General features: G+C 46.5%; 1 protein-coding gene across 6 annotated transcripts; it reads left to right on the top strand.

Annotated features, from left to right (window-relative positions):
* The first annotated feature begins 171 nt into the window (after positions 1 to 171).
* On the top strand, positions 172 to 26,826 carry prrc2c (proline-rich coiled-coil 2C). 6 transcript variants are annotated; one of them, XM_031311528.2, is made up of 34 exons: positions 172 to 561; positions 10,172 to 10,341; positions 10,555 to 10,729; positions 10,868 to 10,977; positions 11,509 to 11,634; positions 11,765 to 12,060; positions 12,181 to 12,260; positions 12,724 to 12,860; positions 12,969 to 13,056; positions 13,622 to 13,802; positions 13,906 to 14,551; positions 14,673 to 14,845; positions 15,377 to 15,635; positions 15,756 to 15,966; positions 16,044 to 18,530; positions 19,010 to 19,173; positions 19,297 to 19,451; positions 19,582 to 20,008; positions 20,120 to 20,205; positions 20,293 to 20,487; positions 21,165 to 21,425; positions 21,738 to 21,830; positions 21,967 to 22,068; positions 22,153 to 22,324; positions 22,533 to 22,754; positions 22,992 to 23,113; positions 23,210 to 23,424; positions 23,563 to 23,794; positions 23,923 to 24,033; positions 24,237 to 24,431; positions 24,546 to 24,646; positions 25,065 to 25,191; positions 25,327 to 25,569; positions 25,698 to 26,826. In XM_031311528.2, exons 2-34 carry the CDS (start codon positions 10,227 to 10,229, stop codon positions 25,956 to 25,958), a joined length of 8,568 nt encoding a protein of 2,855 aa, XP_031167388.2. In that variant the 5' UTR covers positions 172 to 561; positions 10,172 to 10,226; the 3' UTR covers positions 25,959 to 26,826. The 6 variants fall into 6 exon arrangements, with proteins under 6 accessions (XP_031167388.2, XP_035862814.1, XP_035862817.1 ...); XM_036006921.1 differs by having other exon boundaries at positions 23,908 to 24,033; XM_036006924.1 differs by having other exon boundaries at positions 12,715 to 12,860; positions 23,001 to 23,113.
* Positions 26,827 to 27,313: the final 487 nt, after the last annotated feature.

The raw sequence follows: 27,313 nt of genomic DNA, 5'->3' as shown, positions 1-27,313 counted from the left end.
ACATGTTGGACTCTGTGGGCCTACACATGTTGATTAATGTACGTTTTCCCTTTCAAATAAAGAAATCTAAAAAAAAAAAATCTGTGTTGATGTGTGACTGAGCACCTGCACAGGGGGTTAGTGTTTAAGAGGGGGATATGAGACGATAAATCTGGCAACTACGGTCTGCCATCTTTGATTGTGCGACAGGCCGCGGCGCGAGCGGGGCCTCACACAACTAGAGAAACGGTCTGACACGAGATAAAGGCTGGGAATAGACACGGAACTACGGCACGACCGCGTACTGGTTCCCACAGTAACGGCCGAACAGACAAGGACAGACTGGCGGCTCGGAACAGCGCAGAAGACGTAAAACAATAACCGTGCATGTGGAGAGCGGTTTGTTGGCAGTCAACGAGCAAAGTAGCTAACCATCGTTAGCTGAACTGGGTTAGCAGGCTAGCCAGCTTTTGTAATCCGCCGGCTAGACACATATTCGTCCACCACAAACCAGGCCGAAACCAGATTTCAAGTCGGCCCGCACAACAGCCGAAAGGACAAAGAAGGCACCGGCGGTGGCAGGTGGGTCTGCATGTCAAGCAAGGAGAAAAAGTGTTTTTCCCAGTAGCTGATGTGTTGGTGCTCACATAACGATAGCTAGTTAGCATGCTGTGGCCACTGAAGGGCTGAAAGTGGATGTGATGGCGACTAGTGAGAAACGAAACCATGCTAAGCGATGCAAACTGGCGGCCTGCTCTTTTAATAGCTCCACGTTTCATGTTCTACATCAAAATCTGTGTTGTTGGCTAGATTATAATGTTCACTTTTGTGTACAACTTTAGCACAATTAAAGTGTTATTTGAGCCCGGTTTTGAGTTCCGAGCGAAGAGGGCCTCTAACGTTACTTCTCACCGGTATGAGCCACCCAGCCCACCAATAACGTTAGTTTGATTCATGGAGAAGGATGGCCTGCAGACTCATCAATGCCAGTGATTTACCGAAACAATACGATATTATAATAACAATATTAATAATTTGGCTCTCATCTCATGGCTTTTTATCTCTCTAAATGGGTCTAATTGTGCTGGCGATGTATCATGTGTCATAGTCTTGATTTTCATGATGTTAACTCTTAGATTAGCACCGTGCTTTCCTTCCAGTTATATCTTGCAGAGCCAACAGATGTGGTCTTAAAAGAGCACATTTTTATTCTGTTAGTAGGTACATTCGAGAGGGTTGGGAGGTGAAAGAATCCATATTATTCATACTCTATCTGCAGATGTGGAAACCACCTGGGGGATTACTAATAAGCAACATGGTATTGTTTGATATATATCCATCCCATAGTTAGACAAGGGTCTGCATCTGACTAGGCCATTTACATATATTGATTGGTGTAATACTTATTGATCGACCAGTCAGGCCCGAGCAGAGGTCTTTTGCTGAAGATGGAAGTGTTTTTTTTTGTAAGGCTCAAGCAATGGTTTAAAGAAAAGAAAGCATGCTTATGGTTTTTGTATTGTGATTTTTCTTAACAATAAACTGACTTTAACAAGGATGGAGGCCTACACTGCATTGGTTAGTCCCCTAAAGTGTAACTAATGTTTTCATTTGTGCCTTGAATGTAAGCATTTAAGCGTCCAATGAATGAAAACATAGCCACCCTTCAGTTTCTTGTGTGCCTAATGAAATTACCAACAACCCCCAAGGGAGGCCATCCCAGTGGTATTGATGGCCTGGCATTGGAGAACCACAATAAACTGAAGTGGCTTCCTCCATGCTTTTTGTTAGGATTGCATTGACCCTGATTCAAAGTGAAGATTAGTTGGTAGATTCCGAATGGTTGCCAATCAGTTCATGGATGAAACAATACATTTCTATGTATGGGCCAGGGCCTGTAGTCCATTATCTAAATTCAAACGTCCACAGCCCTAGCAGTATACATATTTAAAATCACAACCTTTAGTCTTATTGTTGTAACTTTGGCTATTGTTGTAACTTTGGCTAGTATTCCTAAAGATGATTAACATAATATACTCAGCATAGTCACTGAAGAGATTTTGGACCAGAGTTCTTCACTGGAGACAGCATTGCAATACAAACCAATAGGGACAATACAATACAAACCTGTTCTTTCAGCACCCATCCTTTAGGCTATCTACATGACTTCTTATTCTGTGGCTTCACTGTTGCGTTAGACAAGTCAGTCCCTTGGCCCGATGTAAACAAGATTGGGGTGAATAAGCACTGTACAGGTAAGTCATCTGAGCCGACCCGCAGGTTAAACCTGGAAGTAGATCCTACAATGCAAATCGCATGCCCACCCAAATAAACTGGTTCTTGCCCAGCAGAACCACCTAAATGTGTTTTGATGGATGGACTGTGGTGCAGAAGTAGTTGCAGGGGTGCAGGGTCATGCTGGAGGTTGGGCTGAGCTGAGCCTGGGGAGCATGGACGCTATATCAAGCATTAGGGCCAGATTTGGGTATTTTTAATGCAGTCCCTTTGATACAACTATCTGAAAATACTTCAAATGGGGAGTCCAAGGGCTTCCCTCTTGATCCCGGTGACTATATGTTGATAGTTTAAAAGATGGAGTCAGGGATTGTACACTGACTTGACCCTTCTCTGTGTGGAGTGCTCACCCCCAGGTGACTTTGGGCCCTAGGGTCCTCCTGTGGTCTCATTGGCACTGAATGGGTAGCATAATTGGGGGGTCTTTGCACAAAGGAGTTGGTCTGTTGTCAATTGGGCTGGTTGGCGTCTCATCAGTGTTTCTTCTTCCCGTTTGTTCCCTTATTTCAGACACATCGTTATACATCCCATATCCCTTTATCCTGCGCTATTTTGCTCACACTCGACAGCGTCCCTCCACCTTACCTCTGCCCCATGCTACTTAAGCTGACCTTACACAGGAAGAGAATCATGGCCAATTCTCAGAGGTGCTTTCCCTGGTAAATTATAAGATATTATTTTTTTAATGTGGGGATTTGTGATGGTTCAGTCTTGATGCCTCTACCCAGTTGCGATTTGAATCCGTCATGTTTAATATGGTCAGTGTGGGTTCTGTGTTATGTCGGAGTCCCAGTCACACATCCTCAATCACCAAGAGACTATTACTACTTTGCTAGAGCCGCTGCAGTGATGCAGTTTACACTGTAGTACTTCAAATCATTTTACCTCACACCTCCTGTCAGCATCACTGCTGCACATGACAAAATTGTACTAAAAATACTGATTCATAATGATGACAAATGTGACCGTTTTTACTTGTCGGTTTCTAATAAATTGTGTCTGCTGATGTGTGATCAGTCTGCTCCGGTTCTCTGAAGTGCGCAAGTTTGTGATAGCACTTAGGTCGGCAGAGACTACTTTTGTCAGAACGCTGACTGAGACCGCTCAACTTTTCTTCAAATTAGAAAATCTCCTGTAGTCTCTGCCCAGCTTGAGTGTCTGGTGTTTCTGGAAGAACAATTTTCAGACAGCTGGAGAGTATCTGTAGACACTTAGACCTAGACTAGATCGGTCGGACCGGCGATTTTCCGCAGGGTTGTGCGGCGGTGGGAGTGTCACTAATATGGCTCTTTTTGTATGATGTCCAGTTGTGTTCTCTCTCTATTTATTTATTTTTTCTCTTGGGCATTTTAGGTCTTTATTTCCACAGGACAGATGAAGACGTGAAAGGGGAGAGAGAGGGGGGAATGACATGCAGCAAAGGGTCGGAGTCGAGGAGTAAACTTCTATATATGTGCTCCTGCTCTACCAACTGAGCTAACCCAGCCACCGGTTGTTCTTTAACCCCCCCAATGTAGCACAAGTAGACTTTATATTTCACAATTCTTGTTTTCCGTCGGATCATTTTATAGATGTCAACATTTCCGACCGCACTTGAAGTCAGCTTTATTTCAAGGGACTGTGCCTTGTGCTGGAGCTGGTTTCAGGAAAAACGTCAGCTGTTAGAAAAAACCCCTGGGCAGTTAGTTTTTTTTTGTGTGGCAGATAGAGGCTGTGAGGTTTATTGTATGGGACTGCCTCAAAACAGCCAGTCTGGTGACATGATTGGCCACAGCAAGATGATGTTGGGTTGCGTTTCTTCAAAAGTTTTATCCGTCTCAACGTTTTTTTTTTTTTTTTTTTTTTTTTTGGAAAAAACATTTGTCGAGTACATCTATGAAGAATCTGTATTAGCTAGCATCCCTTCTCCTATTAAGAAAAAAATAAATTTCAACCTGTGTGTTAGTCCCTTAGTTCAGGCTATCATTGCATTAGGCAGTATTTTACATAAAAGGAACCAGGTAGTTGAACTTTTCCTTTTAAGTGGATGTTCCTTTGCAAGGAGTCCCATGGCCAAGTTGCGGATGGAGCCTGAACACATCAGAGCTGTCGGCTCCCCCAACACCCACACACTGTTCCACCACTGCTCCATTAATAATAAATTACCTCTGTGTGACTTAGGAAAGAAACAGCAGCCCCTAACATGCTGTCTCTCTGTCCATGGTACTGCTCACTCTAATTCACTTTCTACCTTGCGTTACTTGCTACCCCTCTGAGTAGCACTCGGTGCACCCTCACCAGTCAGTGTGTCTTGCTGCTTTCTTATAGCGGCTTTATACAGCATACAAAATTTAAAATTGACGTTTTGTCACTAGGGGTGGCAATCACAGGATATCTCACGATACTGATAATATCACGACACTGCAATTCTGCGATAATCGATGTATTGCTAGACAATCCTATAATGATACATCACGATATCGGTCTAATTATGAATACAAAATGCCTGTAAAAAGGTTAAGTGCAGGTTTTCTCTTATTCACTGCAAGTCCAAACCGTTAGACAGCACAATTCTGCAGCACAAGTTTTTCAGTCTGTAAATTAAAATTTCAGAACTTTAGAGCAAATAATGGTCCAGACTTTGGACTTAAACGTAGCTGGGGAATCTGTTATTTTCCTCAACTGTTGTCCGCCATTCCGTTGAAAGCCTCTTCTTCGGCAAGTTGACTTATGTTCATGTTTCCCCTCGTTAATGTGTGAAGCGCCACCTCGAGGAGCCATGAAGTAGTGATGCTTGGAGCAGGGGAAAATCTATTAAAAGCGCCGTATTTTATCAATTAAAATATTCATATTTTGCGCCAGCATATCAATTCTTATATCGCACGAAGGAGGACAGCGATATATTGATGTATCGATATTTAGTCCCACCCCTATTTGTCACTAGTGGACAGTTTTTAGTGCCACAGCACTTGTTTTCCTCAAGTTACCTTGAATTTAAAAAGAATAATATTCTAATGAGTTCCCCACAGTGATGTATACCAGCACTGGTATTGGCAGATGCCCTGAGGTTAGTACTAATTGGTATTTGGAAAGAAAAAGTCAGATCAGAGGGTGCCTGGTTGTCTCGTTTTTAAGGTGTCAACCATGAAGCGCAACTGCAACATCCTAGTTCAAGTCCGGCAGGGATCCTCTCTCTCTCTCTCTCTCTCTCTCTCTTTCTCTCTCTCTTTCTCTCTCTCTTTCTCTTTCTCTTTCTCTTTCTCTCTCTCTCTCTCTCTCTCTCTCTCTCCCTCTCTCTGTGTGTGTGTGTCACTCTCATTCAAACACAACGCACCCAACGCTTGATGCAGGCTTTGTCCTTGTAGCTGTCTCAGTCCTTAGTCTGAAAATGCACGAAGCTGACAGTTTGCGGGACATGTCAGGTCCGGGTGGTTGAGTAACGCTCCGAGATGAACAAGACAACGGGCTCAACTGTCTTATTATCAACCAAAAAAACGAGTCAAGAAGAAAATGTGACAAAACCTCGCCCTTGTGTTCTCAGTCAATGTTCCGAGAGGCCAGTGTGTATTTTTCTGTCTGGAAAAACCTTATCAGCTGACAGTATGAAACCCAAGCATTATGTTGTTGTGTAGAGGTGTAACGAGATCCTGTCCAGCGATATTTAAACATGACGATATTTCTAGTTGAATTGAAAAGTTGCGTCGCGATATCAGTACACAAGTGCAGAATTACATAGGAACTACCGAGGCCGGTTCATGTGAAATCAATCGGTGGCAGATTTCGGTGCGCAAGCTTCTCTGTCCTCTCTGCATCTTTCCCAGAGAGCGGGGCTCAGCTCTGACAGACACACATAGAGGTGCAGTGCAGACGGAGCCAACTATGTCGCCTCTGCAGCTTGTTCAAGTCACAGAAATGTCGATAAAGTGGTCGCAAAGTGTGGTTGCACTTTTCAATACCTCACGCAGACGCTCGCTGCAATATAATAAATGGCCAGGCGAGAGCGGTGCTGTTACACTTCCTCTGAGACGGACGGGCACAACAGTGTTCTCTATGCCCTGGTGGCAACTTTATTTCTATAGCACAGGGGTTCTCAACCTTTTGCAAGCTGGGCCCCCCCAAAGCTGGTTCATTGCAGTTGGGCCCCCCTCCGCCCGGCGCCACCCCCACTACACCACCTTGCATAGATAGATAGCTAGCCCTAGGCTAGGCTATTATTTTTAGGCCCACACTATTATTATTATTATTATTATTATTATTATTATTATTATTATCATCAGTAGCGGTAGATAGGTTTATTATCATTACTAGGCTATTGTTATAATTGGCAGTAGCACCAGACTTCTAATGTGAGCTTGCAGGCATTATTGTTGTCATCATCATCATCATCATCATCATCATCATCAGGCCTATTATCATTACTAGGCTATTGCTATAATTGGGAATTGGCACCAGACCTCTGATATGAATTTATGCTTTATTATTGTTATTATTACTAACCCTAATAGTAGGCATATCATCTGCATTTTTTTACAGAAGCTTGCAGGTAGGCGATGTTAATGTGAGACCTGAGCCAGGTATGCTTCATCGTACCTTCGAAGCTTTTTTGCAGCTGGTGGTGCGTCGGTTGCCTTGTTGGTCCTCACTAGAAATCTCTCCATTTTGTTTGGTTTTGAAATAATTTGGATGTGGATTAATTGTGTTTTCAATAAAGTTGAGGCTATGATGTAACGATGTGTGCGTGTGTGCAGCCTGGACACGGAGTGGTGTGTGTGTCTCCTCTCTGCTCTGACTGCAGGCTGGGACTGCGCCGTGAGTCTGCTGAGAGACTGACTGCCTGTGAGGGCTTTTGGATGGGGGAGGGGCTCACGGCAGCACCTGCTGCTCGTTGAGCACATAACTGCAGAGTGATACGTGCTTTCAAGTCTCCAATAAAACCAGTAAAAGTTGCTAGATTTGTCGCTAGTCGCTTTTGACAAAAAAGTCGCCAGGAGGATGATTTGTTTTACAGTGCGGAGGCTCCACGCAGAGCTTTCTCCGTAGCCTACAAAAGTGGCCTGATGTTTATACTTGTGGGGGTGGGTGGGTGGTAGAGGGAGAAGTGAGAGAGTGACGGCATTTAGCTTTAGAGCGAGTACCGACTCTAGAGTCATAGTGAGAGAAACAAAGTGTCTCCCCTGTTCTTTCTGACTACGGTGGGAAATCTGGAGCAGGAGAAGTTAACCCTCTCCTTGAATTCATGTTGTTTATGGAGAAGAAGAACCAGGAAATGAGTCGGGGAGGAAATGCAACGCTACCCAGCCACGACCGAACGACGTGCGTCGCCGCGACGTGTAGTTACGTTACGTGATTTTTTTTTTTTTTTTTTTTCTCCCATCCTGTAGCCTAATCGCGCCCCCCAGGAGAGTGTCTGCGCCCCCCCAGGGGGGCGGGCCCCACCGGTTGAGAACCACTGCTATAGCACATTTCAGCAAATGTTCAAAGTAAAATGTAAATACCGAATTTCAGATATTGCTACTTAGGGCTGGGCATTATATCGATATTATATGGACATCGATATATGAGACTAGATATTGTCTTTAATTTTTGGATATCGTGATATGACACAAGTGGTCTTTTCCCAGTTTTAGAGGCTGCATTACAGTAAAGTGATGTCATTTTCTGAACTTGCTAGACTGTTCTAGCTTTTCTATTATTTGCCTTTACCCACTTAGTCATTGTATCCACATTATTGGTGATCATTTATCAAAACTCATTGTGTTAATATTTTGTGAAAGCATCAATAGTCACACTACACACAATATCGCCAAAATATCGACATTGAGGTATTTTGTCAAAAATATTGTGATATTTGATTTTTAGCTACTGCTAAAAATGTGACCGATAGCCAACCCTACCCGCCACTTTTAAATCGTTTGTGTGGCAGCATTTTGGATTCGCGGTGGAAAACGCCACAGTTATTAGGTCTGAAGAGGTTAGTTATACAGGAGAGAAGCATTTGAAGTCATTTGAGTTTGTGGCAAAACCTTTTCACAGTGCTTGTTTTTTCCATTTTGTGACTTTCGATTAAATAAAACTAAAGACTATTTTTCCAATCATATTTCGTCATTGAAGTTTTCGTTAAAATGTTGTTTGGTTTTCGTGAACCCAACGTCGTGTATTGACTCGTGAGCTTGAGCTGAGCGTCTCGTCACACCCCTATTGTTGTAAGAAAGCCTGTATTGGTCCTAACAAGTGGACCAAAAGAGGGCTGACGTCCTCGCAGGCGGTGTCCGCCTGTATAGCCAACAGAGCGGAGCAGCGAGCAAATTCTGGACAATTCTGAGTTTCCCCACTGTTGTGCGTAATAGACCAGAGAACACGTGAACCCACAATTACTCAAGTCAAAGAGTTAGGGTTGAAAATGTGGGGGTGAATTAGTGTCTACAATGCCAGCTGGCAACGGTGATGAAAAATATTGTAGGTATTACGGGTCCCAAGCGTGGTCCCATATGAACAGATTATGCTGGAAAAAGTTGTCAACGTTACCAAAGTAAATACAGTGTGTGTCCTTTTTTTAGCATCAGTTTTCTTTATTTGCAATAGTTTCTCAAAAGCATAATACAGTATGTCTTACAATGACATTCCAGGATATTGTGCCCTTTTTCTCACAGAAAGGGTTCTATTTCAGTCTTGGGACCAGAATAGAATGTGTTCAGAGTCCATTCAGCTTGACAGATATCTCACATAGCTAATGAACAATTCTAGATACATAACACATTTTGCAATTTCCATCTCATATCACATTTTTAGTCACTGTGACCACTATTTTGGCACATTATACAAGCTCTCCTTCTAGCTTTATACTTTACATGAGCAGGTGAGTCCATATTCTAAACCCATTCAAGTATGAAACTTTAGAAGCAAACATAACTGAAGTAAAGTCAGCCTTTGCCTTTTCTTTTGGCCAAAGTTAGGTTTAGATAACATTAAAATCATAGCTTCACAAGCCTAAACTGAAACAACTTGAACTGTATTACTCACTGTATTATTTACAAGTTAAATATGGATCGAGTCACAACATTATGCCAAAAATAATAACGTCGGTCAGTGGGGCGTTATTATGGATCCCACGTAACTTCTAGGCAAGTCCCGCCCTACGAAGCAGCTCGACTGGTTGGGGTTAGGCATTAACCTCGAGTGGTTAAGGTTAGGGATAGCCGATTGGTCAGGGGATAGGACCTGAACAAATCGGGTTACGTTACCTTGCGTAAGCATGGACGCCTGGCCAATAGTAGTGAGCGAATGCTATTGAAGGGCGGTTCTTGCCTAGAAGTTGCGTGAGTTCCATAATGACGCGTCAGTGGGCTTTTTTTTGCTAGCTGGAGGAAAAATCCAGCACTTAGACAGCACCTTAGGATACGTGAAACGGATGATTTAACGCCCCACTCGTTTTACATACAGTTTAGCAACAAAACAATATGCTGAGGTTTCAGTGCCCATAACGCTATTTTCCAAGCTACTGCAGGAGTCCTATTTCACGTGCCCCAGGTGAGTGTGGTTTCCATGGGAAATTGACTTGATTGGCAACAAAAGCCACTCTGCCAGAGAAGAAATTGCTGTACTCGCACTGTTGTTTGGTTGTCATGACGCGAGTAATTGACATCCTATTACTGTTCTAGTTGCTCGCCCTCAAAAAGGAGAGAGAGCAGACGACCGTTCGCATACGGTCAGTGGCGCAGACAGCTCTGCAGAGTCGTGTAATTGTGACTTCGTGACATTTCAAAAAATTCTACATGTGTATAGTAGAAACACTGAATCAGCATTAGACTCAGGTGTTGGTGAACATCAAAGGTTCAGATATCTGTTGTGGTCTCGTGTCCAGAGCCAATAGCCTCACCTTTTTTGGTGTCCTTGTTTTTCTCTCACCCTTGGTCTATAGGAGGCTGGTTCTGGGGGCGAGGCCAAAGGACCAGACTCAATGAGTTTCCAGCGACATGTCCGAGAAGTCAGGGCAGAGCACCAAGGCAAAGGATGGCAAAACAAAGTATGCAACCCTTAGCCTCTTCAACACCTACAAGGGCAAATCTCTGGAAACCCAGAAAACTGCAGGTAAGCCCCCACTATTATTCCCTGTTAGTCTGGCACACTATTGCATGAAACAACTAATGAGTGGACTGTATTTACAGTAAATGTAATTAGCTTTGTTCACTTCATTTGATCGGCGCAATATAACATAACCTTTAAGGGTGATCAAGTGCATTCCCTGACCTTAAAAACCTCATTTTGCTGTTTTCCTACGTGTTAAATGTTTCTTCATCCCAGTGGCTGCTAGACATGGGCTCCAAAGTTTGGGCAAAGTTGCTGCCAGCCGGCGCATGCCCCCTCCGGCCAACCTGCCCAGCCTGAAGGCAGAGAACAAGGGAAACGACCCCAACGTCAACATTGTCCCCAAAGACGGTAGTGGCTGGGCATCTCGACCTGAGGGAGGGGAGGAGAGGTAAATTTAATAACTTGTGCATGTAATGTGTGTGAACATTTACAGAATAACTGGAAGTGTCTCAGGTTAGAGGAGTCCGTCATCCACATTTCAAATCATAAGTGTTGTTGGAAAACCATTCTGTTTTGTGTGCCTCAGGCAACAGGAGACACCCCCACCCCAGATCAAACCAGCAGTGCTCCAGCCACAAGAGCCTTCTATTGGGGGCAGCCGCTCCTGGGCCAACAGCAAGCCAACACAGCTAGACGGTAAATTTGCATTACAACATTACACCAACTCATAAAACGCAGATTACCTATGGTCCTTCCTGGCATGTAGGTATGTATTGTAAAACAGACTGAAGAACAGGACAAAATACAACGGACATCCATATATTGCAGATACAACACACTAACACACAAATGGTTATTGCATGGCAGGCTTGGCATTACAGCTGGATGTGGAAGGTGCCAAATAGTTGATACAAAGTAGGATTCAGCATTACACCAACTCATAAAACGCAGATTACCTATGGTCCTTCCTGGCATTTATGGAGGCTGTGAACACTATCCAGTATGTTTCCTACTTGTGTCCAAACAAACAATCCTCAATTGGTTTACAGCCCTTAAACCTTACAGTCTGCATGGAATGCAGACCATCTGATCTCTACTAAATGTGACGTTGGGTTGGCTGGGTGCTGTACACCATCGAAGACCGTTTGTTGTTTCTCTGCAAGTCACTGTATTATATTTAATTTTTGGATTTCTGTGCATTCATAATAATGTGCTTGTATTGTACAGGAGCTCCTCGTGTGAGCAGCCATTTTCACCAGGAGTTTCCCAGCTTGCAGGCGGCTGGTGAGGTTGAGAAAGGGGACGGTCAAGAAGAGGAGCCTTATGGACCAGGCCCCAGCCTCAGACCTCAAAGTATGGGCCCCACTCGAGCACATAAACATCGTTCAGTGTTCACTGATTGGTTTCGGTTTGCCTGGTGTTCAGGAACCACAGGCACTGTCAAGTCAAACAATAAATGTCTCTCCTCCTTCTGTCACGTTAGATGTTGGCAGTTGGCGAGAGGGTGGAGGCAGGAATTTAATAACTGCAACCAGCCCCTCTGAGATGGACAACCGGGCCCCGGAGGAGGGTAGTACGGGCCTTGGTACCTCTACACCACCAGGGGAAGCTGATGAGCCTGGGCGAAACGTAACCGCTGACGTTCAGAGGGAGAAGAGGGATGATAGGGAGAGATTGCCCCCCTCTGCCCTCCCTCAGGCTAAACTTAATGGGCAGCAGCCTCCTGCTGGGGTGCCAACTCACTTCGACCCTGCTTTCAGGAGCATGATGCCACCCTATGTAAGTCACAGTTTGCTATTCTGGACAGACCACGTTGGCACATCAAAAGCTACAGTATCTAGTTGTAGCGTTTATCTCTTCTTGAGCCTGCGTGATAATTGCTCTCTTTGTCTTTTTTAGATGTTCCACGCCTATCCTCAAATGACTTTGGGCCCAGGACAAGGAAACTTCAGATACCCTGTACCACAAGATGGAGCAAAGTGAGTTCACATCTTAATAGATAAGCCCTAGAGACTTGGGATGAAGAAAAATAAGATACATTTTTGATTTGTATTTAATTTTATCTTTGCAAAAACACAATATACCCTGGAATCTTCCTTGATCATTAAACTATTCTACTTTAGAGGCAATTAAAACGTTTTTATACACGCTGCATATATACCAGCTGATTTTAATAAGAAATGAACCCAAGTTTCCTAAATAACAAATATAAGATGTCACAAGATCACACAGAAGCACATTGTTCATATCGGTATAAAAGGATTTTTTTTTTTTTTTACTTTTTTGGTCCATTGCCCAAATTTTGCAAATGTCAGATGCAGGATACACCCTTCATACCTCAGTACCTTGTTGTACCTTGAGTTGAATATAGGCAATTGTTAATGTACTAGACCAGGTGCCCTAATGAACTTTCCTCTCCATTTTTCTCTGTTGGGTTGTCAGGGGTCCTCGTTCAGTACGGCCCCAGCAGCATCCCTCTCAGTCCTGGCACCAGGACCCAGACAGACCCTCTATCATCAGCGCGACAGAACTTAAAGAGCTGGACAACTTGGACACTGACACTGATGAGGGCTGGGCAGGTCAGTAGCCATTCCTGTAAACTTGAGCATTTTACTGATTGGAGAAAAACAAAAGGTCATTGCACAGTAGTTCTAGTATGTATCAATCCTGTCCCTTCTGCACTCCAGGAGCTCAGATGGAGGTGGACTACACTGAGAAACTAAACTTCAGTGATGATGAGGAGAACCAAGCTGCTAAAGAGAAAAGAGAAAACTGGTGAGTATTTTAATCTTAACTTTTTTTTCAACACTTGCATTGACTTGCATTCACTTTTTAAGCTTCTGTGCTTCAAATGCATTATGGTATGCCTTGACACATGGCTGACAATAATGTGAAATTACGTGTGTTATTATGTGATTTGTAGTAAATAGACAAAAAAAAATTGAAAAACAGAGGTAATGGTATAGTTACTAATACTAAATGAATTTGACATGTTTAGGTATGTATTGTAAAACGGACTCAAGAACAGGACAAAATACAACAGACATCCATATATTGCAGATACAACACACTGTAACACACAAATGTTATTGCATGGTAGCCTTGGCATTACAGCTGGATGTGGAAGGTGCCAAATAGTTGATACAGAGTAGAAGGAATTAGAATTGATAGAAGTTATCAATGCCAATTTGTGTGCAGTGAGGGCATTTGTAGTGAGGTTTGATGTGCAACCTGAGGTTGAAGTAAGTAGCTTAGGAGCGCTAGTTAACTAGGGAGATTGTCAGTTGGAATAAACTGAAATTTTTAGTTTTTCCTTAAATATATGGACAATATTTTTCAGGGAGTGGATGGGTAAAGTGGAGCGTATAAGATCTCGGCCACCAGACGGTCAGGAGGGCTGGAAGGAGGGTACTGAGGACCGTGGGGGCAATAAAACCTCATGGGCTGATGGTGATCCCAGAGCGCCATCACCTGGCAGTATGGGGCAGTACAATAAGTCAGCTGCTCCACAGGACTACCAGGTAAAGCTGGATATGCATTACACAAGACTCCCAGCATGTGTGCACTGTTTATATAAACAGCAAGGAGACAGGTCTGTATCTAACTAATTTCTCTATTCTCCAGGGTGGCGGTCGCTCTGTTGGTGGCGGAGCTCCACGTGTGACCAAACCACAGGCCGCAGCAGCACCTGGTGCCGATGAGGACCCCGAGGCCTGGCGGCAGAAGCGCAAAAAGCCTCCAGAAATTTCTGAAGCTGTAGAACGAGCGAGACGGCGGAGGGAAGAAGAGGAACGGCGGATGGAAGAACAGCGGCTCGCGGCTTGCGCTGAAAAACTAAAACGTCTCAATGAAAAACACCGCCAGGCAACTGAGGGCAAATCTGCCCTTGCTCCGACCACCAGTGATGAAGCAGGAGCTGCCCAAGAGGAAGAGTCCTCATCAGCTCCCGCTCCTGTGTCCAGTCTTGTACCTTCAATCCCAGTTTCACAATCACAGGCCCCAATCATGCAAGCTCCTCTGCCTGAGAGGGTGGATCTAGACAGGGAGAGGATTGAGCGAGAACCCGAGAGCGTAGAACCAAGTGTAGAGGAGGAGGTTCACTTGCCTCGTCAGCCCAGCCCCCCCGTCCAGAGACCTGCGGCCGTAGCTCCAGAGCCTCAGAGCGAGGAAGAGAGCTCCGTGGTTGAGGTCAGCCCCCTGATGGAGGAGAACCAGACCGACAGGACAATAGTGCCTATCCGAGACTATTTCAACATAGAGGACAACAGAGGTGAGCTAGCTCGGAGCCATTTTTCTTCAAAGTTGCGTGTAAATGATCGTTGCATAATTGTGACTGGCTGCTATTCTTTCAGTCATAGATGCCAATACTATTGGTTTTGTTTCTTCTGCAGTGGATGAGCCCCACCTGTCTCTGCCTCACATGGACAGCCCCAGTGGTGAGGAAGTCCCTGTTGCACCACCACAGCTGGAAGGAGAGGCAGCAGCTGCTATGCGTCCCTCTCTCACTTCAGGCTATTCCAAACAGTTTCAAAAATCTTTGCCTCCACGTTTCCTTAGACAGCAGGTAAGGCTGTCCACGTCTGGCTGGGATGTTGTTGCTAAAACATAATATGTGGGTGTGTCAGGGTCTAGTGGGCTAGTTTCTAAACTGAACAAAAAGGGGACTTGATAATGAATATTCATTTGTTTTAAAGTTATACATAAGAAAAGAAACCTTTTATGTTAATTAGACATTTCCACAGTGGACGTGTTGACTAGTCATATTAAGTACAGATGTACAGTACCAGTTAAAAGGTTGGACACACTTTCCCATTCACTTGAAAAAAAATGAGTGTGTCCAAAGTTTTGACTGGTACTGTACATAAATAGCATTAGTCTATTACTGTGGCCAAAGGTGCTGTCACATATTTGCTTGGTTTTAAGCAAATGGTGATCGTAGGTGGCAATTTTTTCAGAGCAAGCATTATGTACATGTAGTACATTGAGCCATCAGTACTACATAGACAGCCACCTATGGTGTAGGGTATACCATTAAAAACAAATGAGCTTTATTGATCTTCATTTTATTTGTTACTATTCCCTGTTGGTCTTGTAGGAGCAGATGAAGCAGCAACAATGGCAACAACAGCAACACCAGAGTGGGGGCTCCGTGTCCCCATCAGGTGGTGGCGGTGTTCCAGCTCCCCAACAGCAGCAGCAGCAACACCGCTCCATGTATCAACCCATTGGCCCCCACCACCAGCACTTGGCCTCCATGGGGTTTGACCCCCGCTGGCTCATGATGCAGTCCTATATGGACCCCCGCATGATGTCAGGACGTCCTCCCATGGACATGCCAACTACCATTCACCCTGGTAGGGAGTTTTGTGGAATATAAATGGAGAATGTATGATTATCGTTGTTTATAATGTACAGACAAGCTGCCAGATGTGCCAGACAACCTGTTTAAAGTCGGTCTGTACTGTCCTCTCCAGGGAGGATGCCTCCTAAGCAGATTGTGCGCAGAGAGCCTGGTGACAACTCGAGCTCCGGCTCTGACTCCTTTGACCATTTGACCCGACCAATTCGTGACCATGGCCTGCCGTCAGACTCGCGGATGGTATGGGGATCGGACCCATACCCACAGTCAGAGCCGTTACCATCTGTAACTCCTCCAAAAGGACGAGATGATAACAAGGAGCCGAGGTAAAAAAATGAATAAATGGCAACATAAGAAAAAATATTTTTTTTTGGCACATGACATAACAATTGTTTATCTACAGGATGGACTCTGGTTTGGATCTGGACAGGGGTCTTCCAGCTATGTATCCCCAGGACCACAGTGCATTGGACTCTCATAAAAGTAACTTCTTTCAGGACCCTACAGAGTCCCTGTCAGTGTTTACCCAGGGCCCAGAGGATGCATCAGGGCCTCTAGACAGGGTCCCTGTAGTCCCAGCCTTTGATCCTGAGGAGCCAGGCTTACCCAGTGGGGAAGAGGTAGAAGCTCTTGGTCAAGCTATGCTCCAGAGGAGTGTCTCCCAGGGCTCTAGCCACTCCCTCAAGCTGGATGAACCCAGGTTTGATGGGCTACCCCTGGGAACAAAACCACTAGAGCTACAGGACACAGGAGAACGGGCTGACGATAAGCTCCAGAATGAACTCTACCCCCAGGCTGCGGTGACTAGCAACCGGGCTACACCTCCTGCTGATGGATTACACAAACAAGAGAAGCTGCCTTTGCCAGCCCCTAGCAAGCAGAAAGCTGAGCTGCGCTGGGGTGGAAGATCAGGGGCCGGACGCAGAGAAGGACCAGGGGGAGAGAGACCTGTTCGCAGGTCTGGGCCAATAAAGAAGCCTGTCCTAAGGGACATGAAAGAAGAGAGAGAGCAAAGAGAAGAGAGGGAGAAGCGTCACGAGAGAGGGGAAAGAGGAGACCGGTCCAAAAAGGATCAGTCATCCAAAGCTCCTTCTGCAGCTGCAGCTACTGCTGCTGCTGCTGTGTCTGAGGGCTCCAAACCTCAGGATGAGGAGAAGAGAGAAGCTGCTGAGGAAACACCGACTGGCCATCAGAGAGTCAGAGACTCCCAGCCTTTATCTGGGGCTCCCACCTCTTCCTCTCAGGAGGAGAAAGCAGACAAACCACCCAGCAATGACAAACATCCAGAACCCAAACTGCCCTCCAGGAAAGACTCCAATCTTCCTCCACGTGCCTACCGACGAGAGGAGAGAGAGAGGGAACGTGACAGGGAGAAGGAAATGGACAAGGATAGAGATAGAGATAGAGATAGAGAGAGAGATAGAGATAAAGAGTGGCCTGCTGACTCAAGTTTTAAAGCACGTGGTCGAGGGGAGTATTACTCGAGAGGACGGAGCTACCGGGGGACTTACGGTGGCCGAAACAGGGGGGGTCGTGGTCGAAGCCGGGCAGAGTACAATTACAGAGAGCCCCGATCACGCTCCGATTTACCTTCTGTCGGAGGTGCTGCCGCCTTTCGCAACAGGGAAGAAAGCGAAACACGCAGCGAGAGCTCAGACTTTGAGGTTATACCAAAACGTAGACGGCGCCGTGGTTCAGACACAGATTCTGAAAGTGAAGGCGGGAGAGAGTCTGCCAGTGATACTGGGCCCTCTGACCGTGAGCCTAGCGCCAAACCTAGCCGTCCGTTGAGACGAGAGCTCCCTGGGGAGGCCCGGTCTGGGCCCCACAAGCCAGGCTTTGGACCTCCTCACATGGGGGAAAGGGTTGGACCCAGAGGGGACGATGAAAGCCGACCCAAGCCAGGATTCCTTCCTAAAGGAGAACCTTCTCGGCGAGGAAGAGGGGGACTATACAATAGACGAGGTGGAGCAAGGGAACGCGGCGGGCCTCGCTCAGGCCCTCTTAGACGGCCAGGAGCTAGAGAGTCCTCTTCTCAGTGGCCCTGTAAACCCATGGAGACATTCAGGCCTGAGGACACTGAGTGCACACCAAGATATGACAATCCTGCCGCTGACCGAAGACACCCCAAGTCTGACGGCAAGAAATTTGGGGATGGGGCACCTCAGAGTAGTAGAGAAAGGCCTCGTCGGTCCAGACCAGCACGGCCCCCTAGGCAAGATAAACCCCCCCGGTTTAGGCGCTTGAAGGAGCGTGAGGCTGCAGTGTTAGCTAGTGGGGAAACGGCCCCAAGTCCCCCTGTCCCTCTATTCCCAGTGCCTGCTACTGCTGTCCATAGCTCTGCCCCTGCCCCAAGCTCCCATTCCCATTCCCCAACCCTGTCTAGAGCTCCAGGAGCCCCTGTAACTGTGCCTGCAGAAGTGGCAGCCACTATGCCTGCACCCGACTTGTCCTCTCCTATAGAAGCACCCTTGCCTGAGACCAGCAGCCCCACCATCACTGCAGTCGGAACCAAGTCCCCTGACTTGTCCAACCAGAACTCTTCAGATCAAGCCAATGAGGAATGGGAAACTGCCTCTGAGAGCAGCGACTTCAACGAAAGGAGAGAACGAGAAGAAAGGAAAGGAGCACTGGAGGCCGCTCATGAAGCAGCCAGGGCCTCTGCCCCGGCACCTGCAGCCCCTCAGGGCTCTTTGACCCCCAATAAAAGCCCTCCTGATGGAGGGGTGACTCAAAAACGTGAAGGGGCTCCTGCAGCCAAGAGAAGTTTCTCAAATCAGAGGCCTACCGAGAGACCGAATCGTAGAGGCAACAGTGGAGCCAAACCAGGCCGGAGCTACGCAGGGGGCAAGGGGGAGAGGAGGGGCGGGGCCAAAGCTGGCCGCAAAGGGTGAGTTTGAACAATTGGCCTTTTGTCTGTTGTTAGGCATTTACTTTGTCTGCTTACATTAGCACTTAGCACAATGAAGTTGAGTCAATGAACAGTGTGGTGTAGAATAATACTGCAGGTTTATTCAAACACAATAAACCTTTTGTGTGGCGTTCTTCATAATTAGTAGTTGCAGTGCAGAATTTACATATGTCAGTACTGTTAGTATTGCCTGTCTAAATTGGCTTTGGCTTTGTGGCTGTGTATTCTCCTGTTGCGTTGATTACTTTAGTGTGCTGTAAAATAAACAATAGAGGCATCATTTTTTGCACAAATCTCATGTCATTATAGAATTAATTTACATGTTGACATCCCTAGTTTCTCAGGCCTCCCTCACCACCACACTGTTGTTCTCACCAACATTAAAAAGTGTCAGTAAGTCTCTCCAGTTGGGCCTCAATCTTTTTTCTGTCTCCAACATGTGTCTCTGGTACGAACAGCCCTGCAGCGCAGCAGAACTCAGATGGGACAGCACAAACAGCTGGAGGACCATCCCAAAGGCCTATGAAGGACCAGTCAGGCCGTCGTAAGGATGAAGCCAAACAGGCCGCCAAGAAGCCCAAAGAGAATGCTCTTTCTCAGTTTGATCTTAACAATTATGCCAGTAAGTAAACAGTTAAATTCTCAGCTCTTACTGATGAGCCAGGAACCCATACCTAGCTCTCGCTGCTCTTCATCTGTAAACTGAATGTAAACGTCAGGATGTCCTTTTGTCCCGTCACTGTAGGTGTTGTGATCATTGATGACCACCCAGAGGTCACCACCACGGATGACCCACAGTCCAGCACCAATGATGACGGCTTCACAGAGGTAGTCTCCCGCAAGCAACAAAAACGCCTGCAGGACGAAGAGAAGCGGAAAAAGGAAGAGCAGACTACTCAAGTAAGAGGAGGGATAACTTGTGCCACATAGTAGGAAAAAAAAAAAGCAGCAATGTAATACTTTGAGGATAATGGGCTATACCTCTTTGATTCAGTATAACCTCTTGATGGCTTAAACTGTGCTCTTACAGAACTGGAGTAAAAAAGGCTCTGGTGAGAAGAGCAGGGGAGGTGGAGGAAAGCTGCCACCAAGATTTGCTAAAAAGCAATCATCCCAACAGCAGCAGCAACATCAACAGCAGCAGCAGCAACATCAACAGCAGCAGCAGCAACAACAGGCCTCACAGTCTCAGCCTCCTGTAGCCCCCACATCTCAGGCCCAACAGCAACCCCCTATTTCTGTTCCCCAGCATCCTCACCTTGCCCCCTCCCAGCCTACTGCGTCCCCTCAAACTCTGGAAGGAACAGTGGCTCCATTGCCCTCCATCCCCCCTGCCACTGTGGACTTCACCTCAAAGAGCCTACCCCCCGCACCTACGCAGACGCACAGTACTCTGGGTACAGAACTGTGGGAGAACAAGGTAGCGGGCGCCACTGTCCTTCCTGACGTCAAGAAGCGTGAGTGGATAAGTCAGTTATCATTAAAAATGTTTTAAATTTGTCTCAACTAATGCAGGAGTGAATTTATCAGCCAGCACTTGTCTAATATGCGTAACGTGTACATTCCAGTTGGTCCAATCAGCCCTCCCCAGCCACCATCTGTGAGTGCCTGGAACAAACCTCTTACCTCCTTTACTGGCACCGTCTCCTCTGAGGTATGTTGAATGTGTTGGTCTCACCTTTTGTTGACCATATGATCCTTTTGCTCTATGATGAACCATGAAAACATTGTGTTGTTTCAGGGTGTGAAGCCTGGAGCAGAGGGCAGTGCGGAATTGGCAATAGACAGTATTCAGTTTGGTGCACCATCATCTGCAGGCAGCACCGACAGTGATGGAGTTCCAGCGATGCTAGAAACTGTCTCTGAGAACAAACTACCTGCTCCCAAAGAACAGAGACAGAAACAACCTCGAGCTGGCCCAATCAAAACACAGAAGGTAACCTTGGCTGTGGAGGAAACTCGCGGTTTTAAAGGTCCTATGACATGCTGCTTTTGGATGCTTTTATATAGACCTTAGTGGTCCCCTAATACTGTATTTGAAGTCTCTTTTATATAGGCCTTAGTGGTCCCCTAATACTGTATCTGAAGTCTCTTTCCTGAAATTCAGCCTTGGTGCAGAATTACAGCCACTAGAGCCAGTCCCACAATGAGCTTTACTTAGTATGTGCCATTTCTGTGTCTGTAGCTTTAAGGGGGGGGGGGCAAGGTGGATGGTGGGGGTGTGGCCTTGACCAACTGCCACTTTGCTTGTTTGCAAGCCATGATGTCTCTCTCTTTCTCATGGGTGGGCCAAATTCTCTGGGTGGGCAAAGCAGAGAAAGGGGAGGTAACCTTGCTCCTAATGATCTCATAAGGAGCAAGATTCCAGATTGGTCCATCTGAGCTTTCATTTTCTCAAAGACAGAGCAGGATACCCAGGGCTCGGTTTACACCTATCGCCATTTCTAGCCACTGGGGGACCATAGGCAGGCTGGGGGAACTCATTAATGTTAAAAAAAAACCTCAAAGTGAAATGTTCATGCCATGGGACCTTTTAAACTGTTGTTGAAGAACAACACTGATTCCTATTAATTCTCGTCGTCATGTAAATGTTTAATCTCTCCTTCTCCCCAGCTTCCTGAAATGGAACCAGTGGAAACCAAGGAGTACAAGCCAGGTCCCATTGGTAAGGAGCGCTCTTTAAAGAACCGCAAGGCCAAAGACGCACGTGGAGGAGAAGGCGAGGGGATCATGGAGGGAGGAGTCCCTGGAGGAGGCGTCAGTAGAGCCACAGACTCCAGTCCTCCCACCAGTGACACCACAGTACCAGAGCTGGGAGGAGACATCGAGGGCATGATCACAGTCCCGTCAGCAGAGTACAACAGTAACTCTAAAGTACGTCAGTGTCCCCTCACCGCACAGCTAGGCTTTCTTTTTTTAAATCATACTTTTATGATAGTTGGATTTAGGTAAGCAAGCATTGTACCTTAGCTTGGTAATACACCTAGGGGGGCGGGGCGGGCGTGGACAGGCTTTCCAACAGGCAGGCTCATTTAAAAGGCAACCGCAACTACGTTGTGCGTCTGCGCTATTTCTGATACCATGGCGGCAGATATTTTGGTGTGGCGGGCTGCCATTTCCAAATCAACATAGGAGACACTGAACGTGTTTGTGTGTGTATACTGAATTTGTGTCTTTCCCTCTCAGGAGTCCGTCACTGACTACACCACCCCCTCCTCCTCACTGGCTGACAGTGTTTCTACAGGAGTGAACAAAATAGAAGAGAGTTTAGTAGCAAATGTGAGTAAACATTCCCTGTACATCTTTCTTTTTTTAATTTGAAGAGATATGTGCCCTACAGTTGAAAAAATGCTCTCATCCTAAACACTTGGTATTCTGTAAATACTGCTTTGGGGTTTTTTACGATGTGTTTCAGGTGGCGCTACCCCACGCGTTGCCTCTTCCTCGACGAGAGACCCTGCAGCAGAGCTCCAGCCTCAGCACTGTATCTCCTGCAACTGTTGACCTAACACTAAAGGTACACGGAGAAAGTAACATTGCCTGTTGTGGGCTGTACTTCTATTAAAAGTGAAATGTTACCTAAACACTGTCCCCTCCTCAGATGGAATCGGCTCGTAAGGCGTGGGAGAACTCCCCGAGTCTGGAGAAGAATTCTCCAGTCACTTCCTCTTCCTCCCCCATCACCTCCTGTGCGTCCTCGTACTCCACCTTCTCCTCAACCTCCATAGCACAGATCCCTGTGGCTTCTGTTACCCCCAGCACCTCACTGTCAGGTAACGGAACTCCCAGTTAACAACTACTGTATATCTCCAACAGTATTTTGTGTTAACGCCTTGTTTGCCCCAACACTGCTCTGACATTCTACAGTACACTGACTTGCCTGTGTATTTTTGTTTTGGGATCTCCCCTTGTGCGTCACTAGTATACAGGCATTCCATTATGATCTCTTGTATTCACCGTGTGTTTATCTCCCCCCTGCAGGTTCTGCTACCTATACGACGTCATCCCTCAGCACCAAGACCACCACAGCCTCCGACCCCCCTAACATCTGTAAGGTGAAGCCCCAGCAACTGCAGGGTGGAGGTCTGTCGTCCTCCAGCAGTAGCGGTAGTAGTAGCAGCTTCTCTCAGTTGGGCTGTGTGACTACCCTCCTGCCCCAACAACAGCAGACCCCACAGGTGTACGTCTCTCAGTCTGCAGCAGGTGAGAGAAACATGGCACTGAACTGAGACGGTAGTTATGTTCCACATGTTGGCTGCATTGAAATGATTAAGTGGAAACCATTTGTTCTTAAAACATCATCTGTTTTTAATATCAAATTTGAACACCAACCTGTTTTATTTTAAAAAAAATATTTTATATCCCTGATATTTAGTTTCAGGTTTGAAGAACTGTTCACTATGTTAATGATCACTAATATGTAAACCCTTTTATGTCGAGGTTCTGCAGCTCAGATTCCAGCCTTCTACATGGACACTAGCCACCTCTTTAGTACCCCCCACCCTCGCTTGGCGCCTCCCTCCCTAGCGCAGCAGCAAGGCTTCCAGCCCGGCCTCTCACAGGTAGGATTTTCAGTTGGTCAGTAAAATGCTGCAGGAATGTCTTTTTTTTTTAATGTTGGAGTTGAAACTACCGGTCTGTGTTTTTCCACCTCAAAGCCGACCGCAGTCCAGCAGATTCCCATCCCTATCTACGCTCCACTGCAAGGTCAGCCACAGCACCAACACCAACATCAGCACCAACACCAGCACCAGCACCAGCATCAGCATCAACACCAACACCAACATACGCACCAGGCTCAGCTAGGACTCAGCACTGGTCCTCCAGTCTCCCAGCCACAGGACCTGTTCAGCTCCTCACTGCAGCCATACAGGTAACACACAACAGCACATGCATTCACTTCTCTGCTCCAAAACACAGCTGAAATATACAGTACTGTTGAAGTGCCAGTATCCCTATTTTGAGGTACCATTGTTCTCTCATCTGATCCTGTGTCCTGATCTGTCCTCAGGTCTCAGCAGGCGTTTATGCAGAGCAGCCTGTCACAGCCCTCCATGATGCTGTCAGGACCGTCTCTGCACAGCTATCCCGGCGTGCAGGCACCCGAGCTGGGCAAGCCTCAGTCTAATCTGACCTATCAGCAGGCCTCTTCCACCCAGCACATTCCCATTCTGTTTGAGCCGCAGCTCAACCAGCCCTCTGGCATGGGAGGCTCCCAGCTCATTGACACACACCTGCTGCAGGTAGCCAGTCTGCTCACAGAAACAATGTCACTTTACCATACGATGTTGACTAACATTTTGTCATACTGACCCCCTGTACTTAATTTATTTTGTATATGTTCCATCTGACATAGTTGTCTTTGGTTCAGGCTCGACAGGGGATGAGTCAGCATTCAAACATGTACTCGGGGCAGGTGCAACAACATGGCCAGAGTAGCTACTATAGCAACACTCAGTCGCCTAGTTCTGGGATGCAACAGGTAACCTACATGCAAACAATAATAATAGACACTAAATGTTTCTTGTATAGCTTATCTTGTTTTACCAGTCACCAAACAATCATCACTGGAAACATCAAATTCCAGTGTTGTGAAACAGAAAAGTAGCACAATTTTCTGTCAATTGACAAAGTGGTGAATCGTTTGTTAGTATATAACAGTTCTGTGTCTTAATCTCTCTCCAGGTGACAGTCCCTCTGCCCAGTTCCCAGTTGTCCCTGCCAAACTTTGGCTCGGGTGGAGGCCAGCCGCTCCTGGCGCTGCCTCCCACTCCTCCCCAGGCCCAGCCCCCCAACATCAACCGACAGCCCCCGGTCTCCCAGCCTTACCGAGGCATCATGGGCCCCAACCACAGCATAATGCAGCCTCCAACCAGCAAGGTACTGGATTGTGTGCATGTGTGACTCTGACACACACACACAGGCTGATTGTATCATTTATAATTATGTTAATTCTATAAGTTGTAACTGTTTTTTTGTGTTGACCCTTTGCAGATGGACATGGATCTGAAACTGTTTGGCAGTGGAATGGATGTGAAGCCCGGAACCCCTCCTATCGGCGCCAGGAGCACCACACCCACCTCCAGCCATTACAGGTACTGCCCATGTCACGCGTCTTTTAGGCTACAACATTTTTTGTCACATACAGCAAACATTTCCTCACTATCCGCTAGCTGCCTGTCCCCTGAACACACTGTTAAAACGCGGTCTCTGTAAACAGCCCAGGCTCTACAAACGGCAACAAAAACAAACTGCGCCGACCTGCACCACCAAACATAACAGTGTTCCAGCCAATAACTGACGAGAAGGATTTTGGGGGGGGTGGTTAGTGCATGGAAGGGAGGGGGATGGGACGGGATGAGGAGGAGGGAGAGGCGAGCTAGTCTCGTTTTGTTTGAAAATACTTATTTATAACTATAATATTTTACAACAAGAAGTGACGTCACCCAACATCGCTTAGAGCACCTTTTTTAATACATGTGATTTCATGGCTTCCCTCTCCTCTGCCTGCAGGGCCAGCTCCACATCTCCTAGCAGCCAGTCCAGTAAGATCAACAGCATGCTGTACCAGAAGCAGTTTCAGGCTAGCTCTGCTGCCATGAGAATGACACAGCACTTCCCTGGCCAATTCAACCCACAGGTAGAGCAATGATCATAAAACCTGTCTTTAGATTGTGTTTTATATAATGCACTGGTTATTAGCACGAAAGGCAACCATCTATTTATTATCTGTTTTTTTTTTTTTTTTTGTTTTTTTGTTTTTTTTCATCTTCAGATTTTGTCTCAGCCCAACATCGTCTCTCCTCTGGTTCGACCTCCTCACGTTAACTCGTTTGCTGGAGGTATCCAGCGCTCTCCCATGGGCCCTCCAATGTCCACCAATGTGGGTGGTGGTCTCATGCCCCATCCCCGTCCTCAGCATCCACAGCACAGCCAGCACGCTCCCCGAGGACCCCCTGGTCCCTCGCTTGCTCCCAGAGGTACCCAGGCGGCTCTGAAGGCTGAACAGGACCTAAAGGTCTGGTTCCCTCTCTTATCTGCCAATTCTGTGCATTGGTTTTATTAACTGGCCAGTTAGATGATGACATCATCTTTCAGTGATAGGCGGGTTGTCTGATTTTAGATTTTTGCTCTATCACTCTATAGGCAAAGCAGCGGGCTGAGGTGCTTCAGTCCACTCATAAGTTCTTCTCAGAGCAGCAGCAGCAGCTCAAGGCCCCGCAAGTCAGCAAAGTGTCTCGGCTTGATCAGGCGGGAAAACCCCCACTCGACGCCTCTGCCCCAAACCACCAGGCAGTAGGCGAGCGCCCAGATTCTGACAAACCCCCCATCTCCATCTCCACGGCCAAGCCTATACGGACTGGCCCCATAAAACCGCAGGCCATCAAACCAGAAGAGGGCAAGTAAAGCACTGCGGAAACCTCTTCAGATGACAGTACGATGGACGGAAGACAGGAAGAGAGAGAATCAAGCCCCGTTCACTCGGTCACCGCCTCATATCAGCCCTGGGGAACAGTGTGGGGGGGGAGGACGATGAGTTGATTGTAGTGGTTACTGAGAGTAGGCACTGTCCTGCGTATACATGATCCTCTTCCTCTTCTTTCTTCCCCTATCTTGTCCCGCTGTAGGTCGCGGCATTTGAGTTGAATTCTTCCGTCATATTTAGATGCCGATAAAATGGCTGCACAAGTTTGTTCCATAGAAATCTACTGAGACGGTAGATAAGAGGAGAGCTGGAAAGAGAAATTTGAAATATTTGCTGCTGAGTTTGCCATTTTTTTTTTTTTTTTTTATAGCTCTTGATTTCTGTTCCTTTTTTAATTTTTTATTCCCCAAATAGGATCATGCATATTATTGGAGAAACCTGTTTTTGTTAATGAAATAAATCAGTTTTGTTTTTGTAGTCAAAACAATCTTGTTAAGGAGAGGTCATTTTAGTGAAGACAACTTTTTGTTGGCCAATCTCCCATCATAACTAATCCAGCGATTTGTGCACATGGAAATGCACCTCATTACCACACACACACACACACACACGCACTCTCACACGCACTCAACGGTTTCATCCATGGTTACCAGAAATTCATTCGTTTTGTTTTACCAGAATAGAAATGTGAAAATTACAGCAGTTGACTGAAATTGATTAGTCTGCCTGTGAGCCTTTGCTCCTGCCTTCTGCTCTCATCTCCCTGCCTGAGAATTGCTGATGTGCTGTGTGTGTGTGTGTGTGTGTGTGTGTGTGTGTGTGTGTGTGTGTGTGTGTGTGTGTGTGTGTGTGTGTGTGTGTGTGTGTGTGTGTGTGTGTGTGTGTGTGTGTGTGTGTGTGTGTGTGTGGTATAAACAGGGGAAGCTCGTAGCTGGAGACTCCTGTATATTTAGCCAAAAGGTTAAAGCAGTGCCCAGATGATGTCTCAGCTTTTTAGGATCGCTGTTGCCGTGGCAGCAAGAGCTCAGTTTGGATTCACAGGATTACCCGGATGATGTACGATCACTACATACAGCTGTTCCAGTTGTCACACACAACCCTCTCACTGCGTCCTCACCCATCCCTTGCTGTCTCACAAACGCACGGCGTCACTGTAAAGCACCCTGACCTGCTGCTATTGACTGATATCAGTGCCCTTAGCTAGAGGGAAGCAGGATAGGGCTACTTAGAGGAGGAATAGAAACGGCGAGGTGATTGTTGAAACGGAAAACTTTGAGTGCGTGTGTGTGTCAACCCTCACGAAAGAGGGACAACAAGATGAGAAGCCTCAAGTTCA

The sequence above is a fragment of the Sander lucioperca genome, chromosome 11 (assembly GCF_008315115.2).
Source record: "Sander lucioperca isolate FBNREF2018 chromosome 11, SLUC_FBN_1.2, whole genome shotgun sequence".
Taxonomy (NCBI): Eukaryota; Metazoa; Chordata; class Actinopteri; order Perciformes; family Percidae; genus Sander; species Sander lucioperca.
This window is presented reverse-complemented; position numbering and strand designations above follow the sequence as displayed.

Bases quoted from the DNA above. Each gene is read 5' to 3' on its own strand.
- prrc2c (XM_036006920.1), top strand. From the start codon at position 10,227: ATGTCCGAGAAGTCAGGGCAGAGCACCAAGGCAAAGGATGGCAAAACA. The intron at 10,342-10,554 runs GTAAGCCCCCAC...TCTTCATCCCAG, and splicing joins GGAAACCCAGAAAACTGCAG to TGGCTGCTAGACATGGGCTC. The intron at 20,009-20,119 runs GTGAGTGGATAA...TGTACATTCCAG, and splicing joins CCTTCCTGACGTCAAGAAGC to TTGGTCCAATCAGCCCTCCC.